Consider the following 23,030-nt stretch of genomic DNA (forward strand, 5'->3'; position numbering starts at 1 on the left):
ATTCTTAATCTAATTTTTGGAAGATAAAGTGTTGTAATTTATTTCCTGGTATTATTTTTTAAGCTTCCGTTTGCTGCATTTGAGTAATTTCGAAATTAAAAAAAAATTATACCTTCAATGATAGAATAAACACTATGCATTTGATACTGTAAATTAAAAACAAAATAGTTGTTTAAAGTACAATTAAGAATTATTGCTAATTACCTCACTTGTAAAGGTTGATTCAAAAACAGTCTTGGCATAGACCCATTTCTCACAATTTATGAGTTTGCTGGTGTTACTATATATTGTACATCCATCGTAAAGGTATCCATCTTCCGACGACAGTGGAATCGACCGATTAACGTCTTCCCTGTGGGCCTCGCTTTGGATTTTGTATGTATCATTCGGCCAATTAGGTAGTGCGCATCTAAAACATTTAGGGACTGTTTAATATTTATCAGATGGATGGGCCAATGTAAAATGGGGCGGGGCAAGCACTTTTTTGTGGAAATATTTGGTGAGAACTTTTTTTAAAATATTAAGTGGATGGGCCAGAACAAATTTTATAAGAAAAAATTTGCTATCAATTTTATCGATGAGTAGGAAATTTCTTTCGCGGGCACTCGAAACATCTCAACAAACTGGTAGCTTGGTTCATTTCTGTCAATTTAAAGGATTTAATTAAGGAATAAAAAAGCTAGAATTTTCTGTTCGGAACTGTGTTTTAAATAATTTTGCCCTTATGGAATACCAAGTTGTTTAATAATTTGGTGTATTGCTGTTTTTCTAAATTATGGATTTAATTAATAGGTAAGAAAAAAAAGCTCAAAGTTTTAGTTAAAGCTAAATTCAGATGGTCAACAATTTTATTGTAACTTTTTCAAATCGACTTGGATTTTCATGAACTCTACAGCTATCTCAATCATTGTTCAATCTTACAGAAAGCCAGTTTGTTTGGTGCTCTGGTGTATGGCTATCATTTTTGTAGATTTTATAAATAGGTAAAAAAAACTAAAATATTAAGTTTAGGCTGAATCTAGATAGTCATCTTTAAAATGTGTTACAACTTTTTTCAAATCAACATGGATTTTCATAAAACTTTACAGCTATTTCACTTATATATTGATCTGATAAGAATGATGAAGCGTTTGGTAGTTTTGTTTGTTGCTGTAATTCTTATGGATTTAATAAGAATATTTAAAAAAAGCTCAAATTTTCAGTTTTAGGTTATTTCAAGATAGTCATCTTTAATTTTTTTCATAAATTTTTCAAATCAACATGCATTTTTATAAAACTCTACTTCTATATCATTTTCATATTGATCTTACTGAATGCCAGGCTGTTTAATACTTTGTTTTTTGCTGTCATTTTTATGGATTTAGTTAATTGGTTAAAAAAAGCTACAATTTTAAGCTTAGACTAAATTCAGATTGTCACCTTTAAATTTTGTTATTACATTTTTAAATCAACTTAGATTTTCATATAACTGTACAGCTATCTTATTTATATATTGATCTTACAGAATGCCAAATAGTTTGATTGTTTGGTGTTTAGCTGTCAACTTTAGGGAAATAATTAATAGGCAAAAAAGGCTGCATCAAAGTCAAAAACATGTCTGCCTATATTTGCTTAAAAAGACCATAATTTCTTTTTTGAAAAGTAGGATATATAAAAGGACATTGATATTTGAACTTTAAACATACTCTGTTATTAGAAAATAATAAATTATTTAGCATATCATAATATGTTTACTAGTCCAGGAGATACATGTATTGTCCCTAAATTTAAATCATTTCCTTTATTTTAAACCAATACTGTATTTGAGGCTGCACATATAAAATCAAATCTGTACATGTATATTCATACTGGTTTTAAAAATCAATAAAATGTATGGTTCTGATACACACACACACATATATATATATACATATATATTGAATTAACCAGCACATTTTAAATTTTGTATTAACACCAAAGTCTATTCTTTGATTTCAAGACATAACAATTTAAAAGCTTTAAAATAGAAAAAGAACCTAAATAATTTTGATTGTCTTATAGTTTAAGAGGGGCAAGGACTTTTTTTTATATATTTTTTTAGATGGGCAAGGACTTTTTTTCAGAATTTAAAAGGATGGACATTAACTTTTTGAATGGAACAATATTAAGAATGCACCGGCCCATCCATTTGGTAAATAGTCAACGGTCCCTTAATTCGTATCATTCACCATAACAAACCAAAATATGAGTGAAGTTTTTTATGCTCCTACTCTGTTTGAGTATCCAGTAAAATGATTCATATTAGGACGCAAAGCTGATATTGTACAGTATGAGTTCACCCAAAACGAACGGATAATCGCTACACATTGACCCCAAGAAACAAATATATGGAATTTTACCAAAAGTTCATTTATATTCAAATAAATAAAACATCAATTTTATTAGGAGTGACCTTGTGAAACTATATTGCAAAAAAAGAAAGCAAAATATACCAAGAGGCAATCAGTTGGGTTGTTCTCTTCGAGATACATGCTGTGACAAACCATATTCGAATGATGTAACATACGAGAAATGGAACATGGAATTACCTCAAATTTGAAGTGGTTTTTTTTTACCACAACAAAGCATTAGTTCAACAGATGCAACGTCAGCAGCAACACTCTATCAAAAAAAACATGTTACATTTGTAGATCTATAACGACGTTATCTACTTCATAATCAGGCATTCAATTTGCTTTAACTTTGCTACAGTGAATGGGAAAGTTCATAATGGGAAGGCTAAAAAAATCAGATGTTTGTTATTGCTCATTTCTGACCATTATAGGTAATTTTGCAATTTACGTCAAGTTATGTAGCAGATTAGGATGTATTTGCGTGGTTTCTTTTCTTTAATGAGATCAGCCTCGACTAAGTCACCAAAATGTAGTAATCAATGAAAGAACATAATCTGTTTAACGAAACGTGGGGTAGAAGGATATTTTTTTTTTTTATTCTGGTTGCAAAGCATTTTATGGAGTCTGTGTAATATGGAAAAAGGAACATAGAGAGGAGCGCAGATGGTTGCAGTTGATTGTCTTGCGCCAATCGAACCACCATAAGCTGATTGTTGAACATACATTTTGTTTATGAACAATTATTTGTTTTCTTTGAACATATATGCATTTTTAAGAACAAATATTATTTTTATTAATAATTATTCATGTTTTATGCATATATATTTTATTTTTTGAACACATCTTTTGATTTTTTGTATATATATTTTGTTTTTATGAACATATATTTGTATAAACATTTAAAACAACTGACCTATGATCAGGCGTTGCTAGAATAAATGACGATAAAAGAGTATGAAATGACGTCATAAATGGCATCAAACATAATAAAAAATAAATCCTCTTTTGATACGGTCCGAATTCACCAACTATTTCAAACGTCGAATCCACATCCATATTAGAAATTCTTTCAACACAACTTACAACCTTTGTGAAGTAAGATATACATATGTATTTGTTTATGATACGTCATAAATATAAACACAAGAGATAGATAACAGATGACCTTCTATAGTTAGGCCAAAAAAATAGTATGTGTAGTTTCAGTAACATTTTAAAAAAAATATGGGTAGGTAGATTGGGATTTATTTTTGTTTTGTGTTTTATTAATTGATTCTATGGAAGCAACATTCTGACTTTAATAGTGCTTAATGAAAAATTACAAAAAAAATCTATAGGATAGGATAAGATATTAAGACTAAAAAGAAGGGTATGTAGGGTAACATGAACCACAAATATATTTTTATTTGGCCTTACCTTTCAAATTTTACAATGACAATTCAAAAATGTACCATGAAGTGAAATAATGCGGTGAAAAACAATATAATACATGTACATTGTATGTATAATGGTTAAATTCATTTGTGTATATAATTATTAGTAACAGGGTGTGTTAGTGACCTAATACAAGATATATAATCGATTATGAAATATTTTTTTTATCGATAATAACATTAAAGAAAATTACCTTTGATGAAATTAAAGCTGCTTTAAAAGTACTTATATTGAATTCACCCCCATCTTAAAATCGTAAGCAAGTTTCAGTTTTTTAAATCTTATACACTTAAGTTGATGCTGGTGAACCTTCTCCAGTTTGCATCGTGATCATGTCAGAATGCAGTCTTCACAACAGTAAACAAAAAGTAAACTCACCAAAAATACTGAACTCAGAGGAAAATTCAAAACGGAAAATGGCAAAATAAAAACCGCAAACACAAAAAACGAATGAATACCAACTGTCATATTCGCTTCTTGGTACTGGCATTTTCTTAAATAGACAATGGTGGATTTAACCTGGTTTGAAAACTAGCCAAACCCCTCACTAGTATAATGAATAATGATTTCACACTCTCAGCATAACATGGAATCAATATGAAGACAACTTTCTAAATGAATGGGCATTTTTCTCCCTTTCAAGGTAACCTGGTTACTATTTACCAATTTAGGTAGTTAGATCTATCTTATTCGTTTTCAACTAAAGGTTGTTCTTGTAATTTGTCCGAGGTTAGAAGAAAGAGGATCCGCTAACATTTTTTAAACTACGTGCCTATCCCAAGTCAGAAGTCTGTCATTCAGGGATTGTAGTTTGTTTTTGTGTATCCGGTTTGAGTTGTTTTACAGTAGCAATGTTTCTACAGATCTTCATAGCTTGCTGTTTGGTGTTGAAGGCAGTAATGTAATCTATGATTGCTCTATATTTTAACTATATTCTATCTTGGATGGAGGAGTGTCTTATTGGCACTCATAATACATCCTCTTATTTTATCATTACATGAATTTGTAAAGTACCGTGTAAATCTGTGCATTGATTACTTTCTCCAGACCATATTGGAAAGTTGTATTTGTCAACAAATTAACCCATTAGATCATGAGATGAATCTTTGCTGTGGGATGATGGACAATTGCTGGCGAGATTGTAATTATCGTTGTCCATTCAAAAAAGTGCCCAACAACTGCCAGTCATTTTTTAATTCATTATTGGGGTTGATATTGTTATATCTCAGTAACATTGCCTGTGTAAGTAAATTTCTTGTCAACTGATAGACTCCTATTTGAAATTTAATATTAGGATCAGCATTGGAACAAGATTTTTTTTGCAGAAAAAGATTCTATTAACAAGTAAGAATGTTTACATCATTCTGAAGATATTGTTCATTATCAGGAAGCCATGATAATTGGTCAATCACTATTTTTGCATGGTATTGATTTTTTTTCGCATAGTGTTGATATCTTTTCAGAATGATAGTTGAGGCAGTTGATCAGAAAACAGTGTGTTAGATAGCTGTGAATGTGTCCACAAGTGTATAACTAACGTACGAGCATCCCAATCACACCCTCTTCTCCGTAATTGTGTTTCGGGGAAAGGATTAACTAGACTGTTAGAAAGAACACAAGACGTGTATTTAAAAATTATAAAAGTTTTAATTATGAAAATGATACTAATAAAAAAATAGCAATGCATCAGTGATCTACAGTCTAGATGACTCAGTTTTTGTAGTAGAAATATTGTCGTCGGTGGCAAAGGCTTGGTTGGAATAGGATTTACTTGAAAAATATTTGTTTTCCTTCCTGCAAAAACAAAATAAACATTTCATGTGAGAATACATAATATAAAATCATACATAAATTTCTATATGAAAATTGTCTTGAAATTCGTTTAAAAAAAAAAAAAAATGCACTAAAGATCGACAATTTGTTCTTGTACAAATACTAGTGCAATGATTACCGATAAATTTATAAAAATATCTAAATACGCCACAATGACATTTGTTTTTATAAAGCATTTCTATAACAAAATGTTTGTGAGGTAATAAACATTATATTAATATTGCTAATGGCGGATTTTTATGCCAGCTTATTTTTTGTTTTTTTCTGAAATGGTTTCACAGTGACATAATACTTTAATTATTCATCCCATATTTTATTGATTTTGTGTTTACATTGTATCATAATATTTATATCAAATTCGTTCAGTGTATGTGCACTGGTGTTAATATGTCTTTTGATTGAGTTAAGTCATTTCAATTGATATTTTATAGTGTGTCTTTCTATGTTGTGATGTTACACTATTGATTCAGATAAGGGTGAAGGTTTGATTCCACTAAATCGTTTCAACCCGCTGCAATTGTTTGCACCTGTCCTAAGTCAGGAATAGGATGTTCAGTAGTTGTCGTTTGTAGATGTGATTAATAAGTGTTTCTCGTTTCTTGTTTTTTTACCAATGGTTCTCCCGTTTGAAGGGTTTTACACTAGTAATTTTTTGGGGTCCTTTATATTTTGCTGTTCGGTGTGAGCCAAATTGAATGCTCCTTGTTGCAGACCGTACTTTAGCCTATAATTGTTTACGTTTATAAATTGTAATTTGTAAAGAGAGTTGTTTCGTTGGCACTCATGCCATATCTTCTTATATCTGTATATGAAGCATTGAGCACACTTTAGATCGGCTTTAAACGTAGAAGTTTCTTCGTCTATTTCTTTATGGTAGCTAATTGTTTATGGGGATCTTATTATTTCTTTAATAAAATGTTCTGACGTGTTGTTTGCTAATTGAGGCACATGTTTGTGTGAATGCCTATAACATTGTTACATTTAGAAATAAAAAGCTCGATACCGGAATTAAAATCTTCCTATTCATTGTAAAATACCTGCAAAATAAAAAGCTTGTCAAGACTTACTTTCCAAATTCTTTTCCATCTTGGATTGTTTCTGGAAGCTTGTGATTGAGTGTTTCTGGTAGTAGTAATGATAAAAGACCTGCGAGGACTGAGAACCCACCAAATATAACCAACGGTAAGGCTCTACCTAGATGGCCATCCACAACTTTGCTCTATAAATGAATAAAATATGATTGTCCATGTTAATTGCTATAAATTAATTAGTAAAAGATATTGGTGTGACCAAAGGCTCTGTGTTGAATGCCATTCTTTGACGTATAATTGTTTACCTTTTATACATCGTTACTTGGATGGAGAATGTCTCATTGGCACTTATTCCATGCCCGAAGCCAGGAATTTCCAGATGGGTTCGTTAAAATCGCATTTAACTTAAACAATTCAAACAGAACGTCGACTTGAACAGTGCGTATTTGTTTTCAAGAGAGAGGGAGTTCCTTCGAACCCCTCGAACTCACCTGGCTACGGCTGTGCATACAGTCCACATCGTCTAATATATAAATAGTAAAAAATTGTTGCTGTTCATTATCTAACACCACAGACAAAAATGCTTCTAGAGTTACCGTTCATATTAACCTATTTGAAGACTGCCCTATTGTTGTTTCTGCTTTAATTTTGGCATTCACGCTGTTAACATAGTACTGTACAAGTATCATTTTGACTAATAAGTACTCCTGGAATAACATTAGCTGTTCTAATTTTACTAAACTGTGTGTGAGTTTTGACAAATAATATTTCTTCAGTTATGCTCGAGCCAAAAATATGAGAAATTGCAAGAGCTGATAAAATCGTAAAAGACTTATCTGTTTAAAAAAACCCTAAATACTGAAACTGAATAAATATGCAACAGACCTTGTGAGAAATAAATAAGCTGAATTAAAATTATCTATATAATGAAGTGTTATGGCTTACAACGTCAGCAATATATGGTGATACCATGCCTCCAATACGAGCACATGCTGAACTGGCACCCATACCAGCATTCCTGACAACTGTCGGGTAAATTTCTGCTGACCATACATAAATTACCGCAAACGCCGCAGCAATGCCAATTTTACCAATCATAGCTAACGTAACTGTTATTGGTTGTAAGCCTGTAAATGCAGTTAAATGGTGAAGAAATATAGTACTAAGGTTTTAACGCAAGTTTATTGGATTTGTCACATGTTGACAACTAATCAAAACCGTATTACTGTATCTTTGGAATACGGTTGTTATCAATAGTTTCCGAATTTCTACATTTAGTCTTCAATTTTTACGTTTCTTTACTTTAACTCTCGTTTTTGCATTATATAAATCGTATTTTAATATACACAGCACAAAGTGTAACTTTACAGTGTTAAAATTTTCATACCAAAAAATTATATCTTTCAAAATGCAAAATCAGTAATATGTATGAGTCTTAAATAACGTTTTTACTGTTGCTCATAACCATTTTTTTTAATTCGAATAAAGGAGATATAAACTATGCGTAAATAAAAACATTCTCCTTAAATAAAACAGAGTTCAAAGACAAGTCTCACTCGAAATGAAAAATAAAAATTAAGGATGATCGGAACAATTCAATGATAGTTTTTTTATTAGACGATATGTTCCCTATATAGAGTACGTACTTTCGTCTGCATACAGCATGGTAAAAATAGTACATATACATGCTAAACCACCTCCAACAAAGCAACAGACATGTAATTTCTTTCTTCCAACTCTGTCAAGTAACACTAGGCATAACGTATAAGCTGGAAATTCTACCAGTCCGGAGAGAAAAAAGTTAAGATAAAAATCTCCACTGAGGTTACCAGTATTCAAAGAGAGACCATAGTACCCCATACTAACTACCAACCTGAAAATAATGACCATAACATTTGAAATTGTATTGTTTAATTTATATATTTAAATTAACCAGGCAAAGCCATATACAATCTCATTATTTCCTACAGAAATGGTGATAAATAAAATAACGTCAAAGGTTTTATGAATTGTAGACCCTGTTATAAGTTTTAATACAACAATAGTCTTGTTTGATTAATATAGATTGCAATAAGACCTGTTGGTGACCTTCTGCTGTTGTCTGTTTTATGGTCGTGTTGTTGTCTTTTTGACACATTCCCCATTTCCTTTCTCAATTTTATACCATAGAAATTGCTTATTGAACATTATGTGTTTTACTCGAACTTCGGGTAAAACACATACTGTTTAATAAGCGGAACTGTTATTTTTTGCCTGTAGTATCACAATACCAAACAATTTATTCATATATACATGAAGCGGATGGTAACAGATTTTTTTAACGAAGGAAATAAAGTCTTATACGACCTTATACGTAATAAGTAGTTAAGCTGAGAACTGAGTTACAGATAAGCAGAGTCGTTTTGAAACCCTAAATATCATTTAAACATTAGAGTTACCAATTAAAGAAAATGATTAATGTTCTGATTAGAAGAACCCGATCAGTAAACAGATGCCAAACCCGTCCTGTTGTTGACTTGTCTGCTTCAAGATTAACCAAAGCTTTTTCTGGTAGAGTTACGTTATTTCCTTTTGCAATTTGTCTGATAATCTTTTCCGCCTCCTCGTGTCTTCCCTGTGATAAAAGCCATCTCGGTGATTCAGGGACTAACCTATTGGAAAACAAGATATAACGGAACAACTTTTTTTTATATTTTTTTAGCCATTTGAAATGTTCTGTTAGGAAAAGATTAAGTGTACATAACAAAGCAATAATTAATGAAAAAAACAATATTGCAAGACAAAATGTGGATTCTAGGGACCTTTGAAGTTGGTGTTTTTAATAGATCTTTTAAATCTGTAACTTTAGATTTGTTTGTATCCACATCTCATTTAAATCGCCCAGACGTAGGTAGTTTGACAGCTTTTGGTTATTAAACTTTATTAATCAGTACTAAGGGTACATAATTTTAGCTCGAAACACTTAATCCAGAGTTTTTACTGGTTTTTTTTTTTGTAGTTTAAGAACAATAATCGTGCTCGAAAGCTTTATGATTGCAAGTCTATGTGTTCGGTTTTAATTCAGGAAAGATATAGATGCCATAAAAATAATAAATTTGAAAGAATTTTCGGGGAGCATTTGGCAGACTTAGTAAAATAACACAACTTATGTAAATTAGATGTCCAGCACAATGAGAAAATTCCAGATTTTCACGTCGATTGAAAGTAAGGTTGATAGAATATCAAAACACAAAAAAGTCATATTATTCTTCAGAATAATATTTTTGAATGAACAGTACTTCTAGTGGAGGTGTATGTAGGGTTTCCGAGTGAATTTATCAAGAAATTAATGTTACTTTAATATTTGTTTGACAATCAAAAGCATTTAGTTTGAGGGCACTGTTAGCGTGGACAACAACATTTGTCAGTCGAAATTTAATTTCGGAACAATGTGATTCAGAAACATTTCTTACCACCAATATAACAGAAAGAATACTGATGGTATTGACACTGCTATTTCAATATACTTCCATTCTCTGATGGCGTAGGCAATCCCAGCTAGAACAACAAGACCAATGGCAAAGAAATATTCTATTACAACACCAGCCCAAACACGTTTGGATGGCCCAACTATTTCCATACCTAAAAGGATACATTGTAATTGATAAAAGAAGCTTTATCATTTCATGTATAAAACATACACTCATAAAGGTGAGTTTTAAGTTGAGGCTGGACGTAAAACAGCCACTCATTAGTATTTTTAACTTATAAACATTGTCAAATTAGGAATTATTAAAATGTTCGTTAATGGCTAACGACTTATCATCGTATTTGGAGTATCACAACATGTATCACTAGTGATGCAGGAATTGCTGACCTTTCCGAAGACGTCGACTGTTGATTGCGCTTGAAATTACAATCTTCGTCTCAAAGCCACAGTGATGCCTTTAACACGGAGCACAACTCAACTTACTCTAAATTAATCAAGGGCAAGGAAATATTCGAATCGAGATCATTATACAGTAAGAACAAAGCTTATGTACATAAATATCTAACGGCTCAAGTTATGCTTTAACATATTAAGTAAAAAACGGACACATGTTCCGTTCTACAAAGACGTCATCAACTTTTTTTTCAAAATTTGCTCTTAAAAAATGGAATTAGTAATAGCTGTTATCAGAATTTTAGGTTTTCATTTTGTATAATAATCTTTACACTCGCCTAGAACAAAGGCAGTCATAAATAATCCGGCACAGGAAAAACCAACAATGAATCTCAATACACAAAACACCCAGAACGAGGGTGCCCATGCAACAGCCATTGTAGACATCAAAAGTAGCCAACTCGACAGGTACAACGTCTTTTTTCTTCCTATCCTTAAAATAAAGAAGTAATTGTTTTAGAAATATAAATACATTGTCAAATAAAAGAAGTTTTTGGAATGATGTATTGGTTTTCTTACCATTTCTTTTCAGAACGAGTATGTTCGTGTTAGTTATTTTCATTACAAGAGATATATGAACAAATTAAAATCTATATATTCCAAAAGCACTGGAATTCTAATGTATATTTCAGCAATTTGTACAACTCGTCTAAACATCAATCTAACAATGTTAGATCTGTAAATGTGCTTTCGCAAATTTTTGTTCTTCAGCAATATATATATATATAGTTCAACTGTCCTTGTCCTTAGAAGCTGTATTTTGTGTGTTTCTTATAAATCTTGGTTCCAAAATACCTTGTTTATTGAAGACTTTGTATAAATGCAAACAACTTTAAACCATGCTGTTTTTGCAATACTTACTTGATATTGTTTGAATTCAATTCTAAGAAACTTGGTGGTAAAAACAAAATACAATACTTACATATCTGACAGCGTACCAAGACCAAATGCCCCTGCTAGTACACCACCAAAGAATATCATTGACGCATGCGATGTCCGTAACTCGTCCGTACATACCAAATTTTGCTGAAAGTTATGATGGCATGTCACAGACGTAAGATGTTCAAATTAAACATTTTCGGAACTTTATGTGAAAAGTTGAATACTATTATTATCATCTGTAACTTTAATATTCAAAATTCTCTGTTAGGAATATATTTTTTGTTGACAAAACAAAGCGGTAACCAAATGAGGGAAACAAATAACACACAAACATACGACGAAAAAGCGGAGAGCAAAACAATATAGCAATTTCATTCCTGGGACCGTTATAACTTCCTGTTTGGTGTGAGTCAAAGCTCCGGTTTGAAGGCAGTACTTTGACGTTGACCTTTAATGGTTTATTTTTACAAATTGTGACTTGTAGGAGAGTTGTCTCATTGACGATCATCATTCATCTTCTTATTTTTCATTTAAAAATCCTTTTAGTTTTAATTGTTTTGAGTTGTGAGCGTTGTTGTTGTTCATAAAACGATTATAGCACTCCGGACGCGTTGATTATTTTCATGTGTTTTTATTTTTATCAATGTCTGCGACAACTTGACATCATTTGAGAAATGTAAAAAATATGGATTCCACAGTTAGTATGAGTGAAACTGTTGATAAATAACTCTGTACACGATCTTAGTGATTAACAGTTTGAAAAATTAAAAACGAAATTTTAAGAATAGCAAACACATTATTTGACCAAAACACAGCAACCATAATGTTTTAAATGGAAACTTTTTCAACCAATAAATTTCATGTACATATACAATCTTTATTCTCTTACCTCACTTGTGAATGTCGATTTGAAAATAGATTTGTCGTAAACCCATTGGTTACAAGCTACAGAAATATTGTTCTTGATTAACTCGCACTGTGAATATTTCAACGTTTCATCCGTGGAATCAGGAATCATTAAGTTGATCATTTGACGATGCACCTCGTTTTGGATTTCATATGTATCATTTGACCATCCGGGCAATGCACACCTAAAATAAAATTTTGAATGCACGTCTGATGTTTTGTTATAACTGTAATAAAATTGAACATGGACATAGGGAACCGAATGTGTCAAAGAGACAACAATCCGACAAAGAAGCAAGAAACATCCGAAGGCCAACAATTGGTCTTAAACACAGTAATGAAATCCCACACAAGGCGTGCTTCATCTGGTCCCTAAACATAAATATATACAAGTTAGTGACAATGGACGTCATACTAAACACCAAAACAAATGAACTACATGTATAATTAAAAAACATACACGACTTACTAAGAACGGAGGCTTCTAACTTTAGACAGACACAAAAATGCGGTGGGGTTAAATATGTTTTGTGAAATCAAGCCAATGTAGAATAAAGAAACACACAGCAATGCGCACATTAAAAATCAGTTGAAAAGAATTCCGAGTCCGATGTCAGAATAGGAAACAAAAGATACTAAGCAAAATGACTGATACATGAATTTACAAAAGACTACTATAACTACTAAATCAGTTACTGACATACCAGCTCTAGACCCCAATTAAACTGAATGAAAAGTTATTATTTTATAATATGAAAATCAAGCACAATCCCTCCCATAAGGGGTTTATTATCATACCATTATAAAATATATTAGAAGAACATAACCCGATCATTATAGGTTAAATTGTCAAAATTAGGGGTACAGCAGTCAACAACATTGTATTATAATCTTAAAACAAACAAATATGTCAACAAAGAAAAGCAAAAAAGGCATAGAGAGAAAGCACATAAGCAAAAACGAAACACAAGAATACAAAAATTTACCATAGCACAATTAAACGTTACAGGATGCATAAGTACCGAGCCACGTCATACAGATATTTCCAAAAAAGACTAAAGAGTTGATAAAAGTAATAATTTACAAAGACAAATGAAAGAGTACTATAATACCTATAATTAAATTATCAAGACCATCATTTATTATATGTGAGGTTGATACGGAATAGTTATCTTCAAGGTATTGGTATCTTTCGATGAACTTTTTTTAAAGGACGAGACGTTCTTTAACACATCAATTTGACTTGGAAAAAGACAAATACAACACTAAACGGATGTTTTCCTTTTGATACGCTCTAATTCCTAATATAGGCGTACTGTCTTCATATGACTTCCATCTCATACCGGTATTATTAGAAATGTTTCGATAACTGCCTTTTATCTAAATTGATGATAATAAAGGACTTGCCTTGCATTAGTTATATCAACCACTGTTCAGGTGCTATCAAGGTATAGCATGTCCGAGTGCTAAAGGTAGTGGGTTTATTCCCTGACCAGGTAAATACAAACAATGAAAAATTTGTCGTTGGTTCTTATTTTCCAAACATGTGACATGTGAGCAGGAACAGATATTGATCGCCTCAAATAATGTGTCCGACTGGTAGAGTGAAATGCGACTTATAGTAAACCCTTTCAATTAACCTCAAATAACCATTTAGCTTATTACGCACTTTTAACGCCAGTGCAGTAATTGTGTTTGTCAAAAACCCGATTCCAGTTTCAATTTTTCCAATGTAACCACTGCTACAGTCTTAGTATATATTACAGAACACATTTGCAGTACATTTCACATAATAATTTTAAAACTGTTCAGAGTAGCTTGGATATTTAGCTTAGGTTAGTTATACACGAAAGAGGCAGTAACCATATACCACAAAAAAAAACTAAAATAAAAGTACGTTTACCTGATAATATATATAAAATATATATGTTTGAAGTCGCCTTGATTTATAAGGTGGATCACGGAAATACAAATAACAATTTCCCAAGTGCATGATTAGTTTAGTTTACTTCCAGAGCACCTAGATTTTTATGAATAACAAAACTTTCATCAAAGGTTATCCTTTATTGGGCATTAAAGTGCACGCGAACAACAGTTTCTTCTGAGAGATGATTGTCAAGATAAAATTTGCAATTTACATTTTTATAGTTGTTTACCGTTTATCATGGCACATATCATTACATGTACAATGAAGAAACGTACCTTCTGGCACAAGAAAATAAATGCTTTAGTAGTTTTCACACGAAATGTAATTATAATCTTCTGTCAACAACTTCAAAATGCATTGACATAAAGTTATTAGATACCTGATATTTGATTTCCATCTAAAAGTAAATATAAATTATGGTAAGGTATTTTGATCCAGATCTAACCTTGTACATTTAAAAAAAATCAGTGTGGTCTTAATACTCAAGTGTAAAATTTACTTCTAATTCGAAATAATGAGATGTGGACAACTCTTCACAAAAGACCAAATAACTTAGAAGTGAGCATCCCATTTCGCATTGTAATGAAATTATCAGAAAAGTAACATATGGAAATATAAACAATTCGAAACGCTATTAGAATAAATCATTTTCCAATACAAAATGATCTTCATTTAAGCCTTAAAATATAATAATGACCTAAACCAGAACTGATATTATCTGGACTTGGATACTTTGTATATTGTAATAAATAGCTCTTCCAAGGTTCCTAGGAAACTCTTTGAGGGGTTCTTAGGTGGCCTGTTGCAAAGTAAAATTTCTGTCCCTAGCCAGTGGCAATTCAAATTTTCCCGACCAACATCCAGAATGGCCTCTATTTTTACAAGACCTACCTATTGTATTTATTGTTAACGTGTTCTCGTCCTGAACATGCATGAAATAGTTGCCACTGGACGTTAACCAACAATTAATCAATCAATCCAAGGTTCCGTTATTATATAAAGTGTTCACCACTCAACACAATTTTATTTTTATTTTTTTAATATTCCATCTGCTTTAATGTATTTCATTATTTAATAAGAATATATGCATGTTTTGTATACAATTGAAACTTTCGATATATAATGTAATTTAAATTAGTTTGAAAATATATGTAGTTGATATACAAATTGGATTAGACACAAGTCAAACATACTAAATGTTGTCTTCTCCATTCTCCAATTTTTAAAAACACTTCAATATACAAAATATATAAGTGCATGCATATTATTTATATAAATTGGATAGAAAACAAAATTAACACAAACGAAGAAGAATGTTAGGACTATTGCAAGGGCATATTGTTACAGAGAAAGATATAAAGTTTGGAATTTTTATATTCAATTATCTCTTATATACGATCCTAGAAAGTTTACAATGACTAAAACTGCTTTATCCAAGTACGATAACGCCTACAAATTTAAAACGCATGCTCAACTTAAATTCCAGAATATTTACTTTTCGGTATATTTCTTGTTACTGTATATAAAAGAAACAGCTATATAATCGAGATATCAATCCACCAATTTTCAGAATTAATTTAACTTTCACGTTTTGAACCTTTTGATTAAAAACGATTTTTGATGGTAAGTTCCAGATAAAGTATTGGAAGCAATTCAATTAACTTCATTGAGTTTGTTGACTAAATATTAATTTTGTTAATCTTTTAGTCAAGAAGATGTCAGCCTGAGTGAACCGCCAAGATGTCGTGGGATGGAAGCCAAATTCTTGGAAATAAGCATTAATTTTGCTGCATTTCTAATTAGCACGCGGCATTAATGAGTTAGACCAAAAACTGTTTGTCAGTCAGAACAACGTGCCTTTTGAACTTTTCAAATGCGATATAGGATGACGGTGTAGTACACACCAAGGTCCATGTTCATATAACAATTAAAGTCGAGCAAAAAGGTACCTTTTATGATACCAGCACAAGAATTGAGTTTAGCTTCCCTTTGATCTAATTAAAAAAAAATCCCAATGTTTACATTACAAAAAAAGCTGCCACGTTTTACAAAAATCAATTTTGTCATATAAAATATGTAACAATTAAATCTGATATAAATCAACCCGTTTTCTATCATTTAAGTCTTTTTAAGCTTACGCGCTGTTAAAACAAATACGTGCCATTGGGTTCATTGCGTTTGCTCTGTTTATGCAAAGGAACTTTTTTTCTCTAACAAATTGCGTATTTACGACTGAACAATGCAATACATGTAAATTCGTAACAACATTAGTCGCAGAGTCTAGAATTCGAAGTTCTACCTTTACACCCACAATTTCCAATTTGAATGCAGCTATATTTGTGTGATAAATATGTCAAGTTAATTTTGAAAAATTAAGGCCCCCTAGAAAACCTAAAATAAACAACAAGCATACCAAGCAATGTGGTCAAAGATCTTAGAAATAAGGATGCCGACGTCAGTATGATCAATAAAAACATCAGCAGCATCGGTATTATCAGTGTCCGTTTTAACTGATTAAATTAGACGTGAGATAGCCTAGGATTCAGCAAATTTTATTGCAAAAAATTACATATTTTCAAAATTGTTATCAGTTATGCGCTAATGAATGATAGCTAATTCAAGCGAGCCAGTAGGTCAGCTGTTAGACACGATACCACTGTTAACATTTAAAGTAAGGGTATTAAATGTAAGTGAAAATCTAACAGCTCATACATGTAACTGTTTCCTTTTGTAACAGTCAGCATGACACGAAGTCAGACATACAGTATGAGAAACTGTCTTATTAAAGTTTATTTAATTTATAAGAGTTTTGACTATTAGTACATGTATAAACTTCATAAAGTATTTCTTTTCGATTAAATCAATATACATACATAAATAAGAATATAAATGCATTCAATTGCAGCAATTTGTATATTTCTTTATTTATGACAACTCATTATAAGTATTACATAACCGAGCTTTGGTTGACAATACACATGTAGAGTCTCAGTAGATAAATCGTAGCGATAGTACCGAATGTACCATATAAACTTTACATAATCAAAAGTTATTATAAAGTGTAAGAAGACGCTTGACTTATTATTTCGTTGATAGACGAAATATTCACGTTTATTACCAAATTTATCAAAAGACGATTATGGTTTCTGGATTTTCATTTAGTTGAACATTCAGTGTATTATCTTATGTGGAGTATGGAATAGAAATGAGATGATATAGGGTATCAATCAATTACTCGAAATCAATACATGCACAGAAAAAAGCACAAAAAGCAAAGGAACCGCTCTTTCATTGCTGTTCTTCATCTCAATGTCACAGGAAGGTTTTCATCAAGGAGCAAAATATTATATAAAGAAAATAGATAACAAGCTTAGTAGGCAGTATAAAACGTATGGCAACATCAATAAACTGCGGCAAGCACCATAAATATATCTGGCTAACGATAATATGATTAATATCTATTTAACAACAACAACGTACTTTACTACCAATTATGGAACCACAAGTGGCTTACATGTATATAGAGGAGGGGAAATAATATATGTAGAATAATGGTCCAAGCTCAAAGTGTTCCCTGGAAGGAGGGTTTACTTTCGATGTTCCTTCTTTCGCTGATTTTCATTATAATTTGAAAGTCTCAACCAAATTAAAAAAATATTGTAAGACATTTCAATGAAATATTATAAATGGATTATAGCAAATGTAACCATATGATAAAGCTTTTTACAAAAATTTCCTGTTTTAGCATTTGATGTCAGTAGGTACTTTAATGACTGAGAAAGTGTATATAGTTTTTGTCTATCTGATGAGTTAAGCCTTTTTCAACTGATTTTTATAGTTCGTTCTTATGTTGTACTGTTATACCACTGTCCCAGGTTAGGGGGAGGGTTGGGATCCCGCTAACATGTTTAACCCCGCCACATTATTTATGTATATGCCTGTCCCAAGTCAGGAGCCTGTAATTCAGTGGTTGTCGTTTGTTTATGTGTTACATATTTGTTTTTCGTTCATTTTTTTTACATAAATAATGCCGTTAGTTTTCTCGTTTCAATTGTTTTACATTGTCTTATCGGGGCCTTTTATAGCTGACTATGCGGTATGGGGTTTGCTCATTGTTGAAGGCCGTACGGTGACCTATAGTTGTTAATATTTGTGTCATTTTGGTATTTTGTGGATAGTTGTCTCATTGGCAATCATTCCACATCTTCTTTTTTATATAGTTTTGTTTAATTAGTGTACTTCTGGAGGCATATTTTTTTTGTATTTGGAATTAATCTAGCTAAAAATATATGTGTCATTCATATAATAATAGCATAATGCATCTTTACCTGTATTTAGGAGTCCCCAGGAGAAACACAGAAATAACCATATGAAATCCTGCACTAACTGACGTCAAACACAACCAAAAATATGTCTTTTTCTGGTAGGGGCCGAATTCACCAAGCTTTTCGACTAAAAGATCGTCAAAATGCATCTTTCTTCATCCACTATCTCCAAATTTAGCGAAAAGTTAAATGGCAGTTGAGAAAAATAGGTGTGTATGTGTTGATGGCGAATTTAAATATGAAATTGATGGAGAAAGGATGAGGTCGATACGGTAAACACACTTGAGTTTATTAAAATTACCTACGTTTCAAAAAATCATTTTCATTTTAACAAATAGTATTTACTAAAATTTGAAACCGTTTTCAATTTTGACTCAAAATGGTCACAATTGTTGATATTTTTTTATAGAGTCATGAATAGTTATCTATTCGAAGATCACATCAAAGTTATTCAAAACAACTTTAAATCAATCTGTAACTATAAAAATGTTCTATTATAGAAGGACAAGGATAGCTTTGTTTTCTAAACAGGACATCACTCTTTTAATGTTAAATTGTTAAAGATGAAAATAGACTTAAAGTGCATGTGGTGCGTCTTTCAACCGGATTTTTTAAAACTTAACAATTTTTCGGGTTTCGTTTTACTTTATAATAATGATTTTTATCAATTATAACGGTTCACTCTACTCAACGCCAAACAGAACAATAATATTACAAAAATAATGGTTTCAAATCTACATCTAGCAGTGTACATGTAACTGTAGGTAAACTTATTTGTAAATTTTAACTAGCAGATTATATTTGGCGCCAGGGTTAATTGCTTCTTTTTGTCGTACTCTTAAATGCAAAAGATTTTTTTTTATATATTTATTCTACATTTCTATTCGCACTCCAGTGATTAATTCTTATAATCGATTTTTTCTACATCTGTAAGAATGCACATCTTTAAAAGTTTTAGATGAAAGTGATATTTTTATTTTTTTCTCAGTAACTGTAGTGAACAACATTTTAAGGATGTTCGGTACTCTTGTTTTTGATATTTTTGTCAGTTATTCAGAATCCTCTACTTTTATCCATGTAAGGCAATTACAATTTTACCCACTATCCATACTTTTCTGTCATAACTGTATTGCACTTTATATTGAAAATCTTGTTTTTTTCATGGTTTTTGAAGGAAAAGGGTCCTAATATGAAATATTTATAAAAAAAATAATCTACAGAGAATCATTTATCGCCAAAGTGTCAGTTACTTATATCTTAAAAGCAAGGATACAGACCTATGCATTTTCCTACTTGTTAAATTCAGTTATTTATACACTACTGATTTATAACTTATTCAGCCAGCTTATTTTTTTTTAGCAGAGGAGCAAACAGCCTTATAGTTGTCAAATTTGTGTATAATAGTTATGACAAAAATGAAATTGTAATCTGTAGATTGTGCATTAGCGACAATAAAATATACGCATCCAGTGCAACGAAAGTAATAAATTAAAATAGATGTACTTTAAAATTCATCTTATAGCCCTATGCGGTGTAGGGTTTGCGTTGTCATGGTTATTAAGTAAATATCAAACAGTAAAACACATTATCATTTATTTTGTTGAGTGCTTTATAAATATATATAGAAAATTGTGTGAAGAAAAAAGACTTTTGTGGATATTGATAATCATGATAAATGCAGGTATCAATTTTTATTTAACGACAGCTTGGTGTTTATCTAGATGTACGAATATTTTTAAGTACTAACAATGGCAATTTCATTGTTGACATACTCATTTAATCAGTGTATATAAATTGCGAATCCTGAAATGCAATTTTCACTGTATACGCCATATATTTCTTATGTAGAATGATATATTAAAATAGGATTCTAACATGACGTGCTTCATTCGCTTTGTGACCCATGCTCTAAATCAAATAAAATTTGTTTGCAAATGCGTACATTGACTACTGCAGAATAATGAGTTGGATCAAATTGGCATGCATTTCATATATTTGATCAACTTAAAACACCTCCAACCTTTTAATGATGCACATGTGGTAACTTATTCATTTACTATGACTGTAACGTGTTGCAATTCGAAATTGACATATTTGAACTAGATACGACAACCGTTCATGCTGGCTGTTCAAACTCCCCCCTCTTAAAAATCACATTGGCAGTCGTTTACTTGTTTAAAAACAAGAATGGGAGGTTCATGGAAGAGCTTACACAAATAGTCCACACTTCACATTGGACATATAAATTACCTTAATTGTCCTAATCAGTATCGAAATAATTGATGCAAGCTATACTTTATTGTAGTTTTAACATTGGTATGTATTATATTCGTGTTATTTTAGCCCTCACTATCGCTTGGGCAAAATACTCATGGATATAATGCCTATTACCATGTTTAAACTACAATAAAGTATAGGTTGCATCAATTGTTTCTTAATCAAAAATCTTAAAAGCTGGATTTCAAAGAACTAAAAGCATGAATGCGTTACACGATACACATGATGTTTAAAAAATTACGGACACGTCTAATATATACTGATGAACATAATTTTCATGTATTAATTAAAACAAAGAATTATAGATCCTTATAAAAATTTAACCTTACTAATTATTATGTTAATACCCGAAGTCCCTGATATTAAGTGATATTTGATCGAACAATGATGTAACCTAAAAATGGACGTTTATTTATTCACCTCCATCTGCACGTACGATTAATTGCGTTATATGATATATAATATGGCTATTTTCACAACCATTCATAATATGCAATCTTGACTTCTATCGTTAAACTGCCTTGAGTTGTCAAACATCGTATCTCACTTGATTCAGTAGTAGAATATATGTATGCGATGCAGACAGTGTGCCTTGGATTTTGAACCCCATTGAAAAAACCCTGAAGTTTTAAAATTTCACGCGCCATGTGACGAAATGCATGTTAATTTATTAAAATCAAAATTAAAATTAAGAATTCTGACACTTATGTAATAGATTTATTATATTCAAATGTAAGACAACTTTATCATGAACAAAAATGGCCGGATTAGGCACATAATACTTTCTTTGATGAAAAGGAAAGTGGTATATTTTGTATGCTCGTAGGCATTTTCATCAGTATAATTCACACAATAAAAAACATAACACTGCTGGTGTTATTTACACTTATATCAAACAAGTTATAAACCTTGTAATATATTCATCATATCTTCTTCAATCAAACTTAAACTTAATATTCACTAAATGTTGTATTTCACATCACTGTTGTGTTTGTTTATTCATATAATATGTTAAATCAATTAATAATGTTTTCAATCCTCTATTTAAAGGTATATGTTCATTATATGATTGTACTGGGCTACACTGTATCCTTGTTCTTAATGAAAAGACGATATTGACGGGATAAACAATGATATATACTATAGATAATTTAGCTGATCTGTAACAATAACATCTTCATGCCTTATATATCATGTACTGTAGTACGCCGCTAGATTAAAACTGACGTGGAAAGGTAACACATGCCCACCGAAGGCTCTTTTTTTGAGAGCCCAGGTGGTCGTGTGGTCTAGCGAGACGGCTGCAGTGCAGGCGATTTGGTGTCACGATATCACAGTAGCATGAGTTCGAATCCCGGCGAGGGAAGAACCAAAAATTTGCAAAAGCAAATTTACAGATCTAACATTGTTGGGTTGATGTTTAGACGAGTTATATATATATATATATATATATTCAGAATTAAAAGTCTCGGTATATTTGGAATCTTGACTAATGCAGCGTTCAAACCGAGCCGACGAAAAGTCTGGGATGTCCTAACATTATCTTAACGAAGAAGTATACGTTCGTCTCAGATTCCTACAAATCAGGAATGGTCCGTAGAGGTAGGAAATGCACCCTGACCGTTAGATGCGTCCCGTAACATTTGTGGAAGTCAGCCGTATTTGTCTAGCTAGATAAAAATCGTGACTATGACGTGTCAGATTCTGATGTATCAGAATAAAATCGTAATAATGTTTTGTGTTTTCTGGACGTCGTCATCATAAACGTGCATGAGTCCAGGCCTCATGGTCATAACACTTTCGAGCATGATTTTTGTACTCAGACTCGAAAATCAACAAATCAAATTGCTGGATTTCATGTTTCGAGCACGATTTTTGTGCTCAGAGCACTGAACAAAGTTTTATGCCTTCAAGACCTGTTTGCATCAAGATCGTGCCGAATGCGAACAGAAGAGTTTTTTGTCTTGTCAAAAGCATCAAGGGATGGTGTGTTAGGAATTTATACACAATTTCCTTCATTAATTGTACCCTATACCTTAACTAATGCATTTTTATAACATAAACGATTTCTGAAGTGTTCTTACCTACGTTCTGGACTACCCATCAGAAACACAGAAATAA

The 23,030-nt window shown here is 31.5% G+C and overlaps 2 protein-coding genes across 2 annotated transcripts in view; both read right to left on the reverse strand.

The window, feature by feature from the left end:
• Positions 1–18,897, reverse strand: part of LOC134688060 (uncharacterized) — a 28,107-nt gene extending 9,210 nt beyond the window's left edge. The window contains exons 1-11 of the mRNA XM_063548527.1: positions 18,636–18,897; positions 12,364–12,565; positions 11,515–11,618; positions 10,871–11,025; positions 10,123–10,291; positions 9,109–9,321; positions 8,317–8,543; positions 7,616–7,797; positions 6,707–6,858; positions 3,286–3,483; positions 205–409 (exon numbers count right to left, since the gene is read on the reverse strand). Of these exons, the coding sequence (XP_063404597.1) occupies positions 205–409; positions 3,286–3,483; positions 6,707–6,858; positions 7,616–7,797; positions 8,317–8,543; positions 9,109–9,321; positions 10,123–10,291; positions 10,871–11,025; positions 11,515–11,618; positions 12,364–12,565; positions 18,636–18,781 (1,953 nt within the window). The 5' untranslated portion in view covers positions 18,782–18,897. The remainder of the gene's footprint in view (positions 1–204; positions 410–3,285; positions 3,484–6,706; positions 6,859–7,615; positions 7,798–8,316; positions 8,544–9,108; positions 9,322–10,122; positions 10,292–10,870; positions 11,026–11,514; positions 11,619–12,363; positions 12,566–18,635) is intronic.
• LOC134688345 (organic cation transporter protein-like) lies at positions 5,434–8,565 on the reverse strand. Its single transcript, XM_063548967.1, has 4 exons — positions 8,317–8,565; positions 7,616–7,797; positions 6,707–6,858; positions 5,434–5,600 (listed from the first exon to the last, which is right to left on the reverse strand). Exons 1-4 carry the CDS (start codon positions 8,558–8,560, stop codon positions 5,501–5,503), a joined length of 678 nt encoding a protein of 225 aa, XP_063405037.1. The 5' UTR covers positions 8,561–8,565; the 3' UTR covers positions 5,434–5,500.
• Positions 18,898–23,030: the final 4,133 nt, after the last annotated feature.

This window comes from Mytilus trossulus, chromosome 10 (genome assembly GCF_036588685.1).
Source record: "Mytilus trossulus isolate FHL-02 chromosome 10, PNRI_Mtr1.1.1.hap1, whole genome shotgun sequence".
Lineage (NCBI taxonomy): Eukaryota > Metazoa > Mollusca > Bivalvia > Mytilida > Mytilidae > Mytilus > Mytilus trossulus.

Bases quoted from the DNA above. Each gene is read 5' to 3' on its own strand.
- LOC134688345 (XM_063548967.1), bottom strand. From the start codon at position 8,560: ATGGTCATTATTTTCAGGTTGGTAGTTAGTATGGGGTACTATGGTCTC. The intron at 7,798-8,316 runs GTACGTACTCTA...CTGCATTTACAG, and splicing joins CATGCTGTATGCAGACGAAA to GCTTACAACCAATAACAGTT. The intron at 5,601-6,706 runs GTAAGTCTTGAC...TTGTTTTTGCAG, and splicing joins GATGGAAAAGAATTTGGAAA to GAAGGAAAACAAATATTTTT.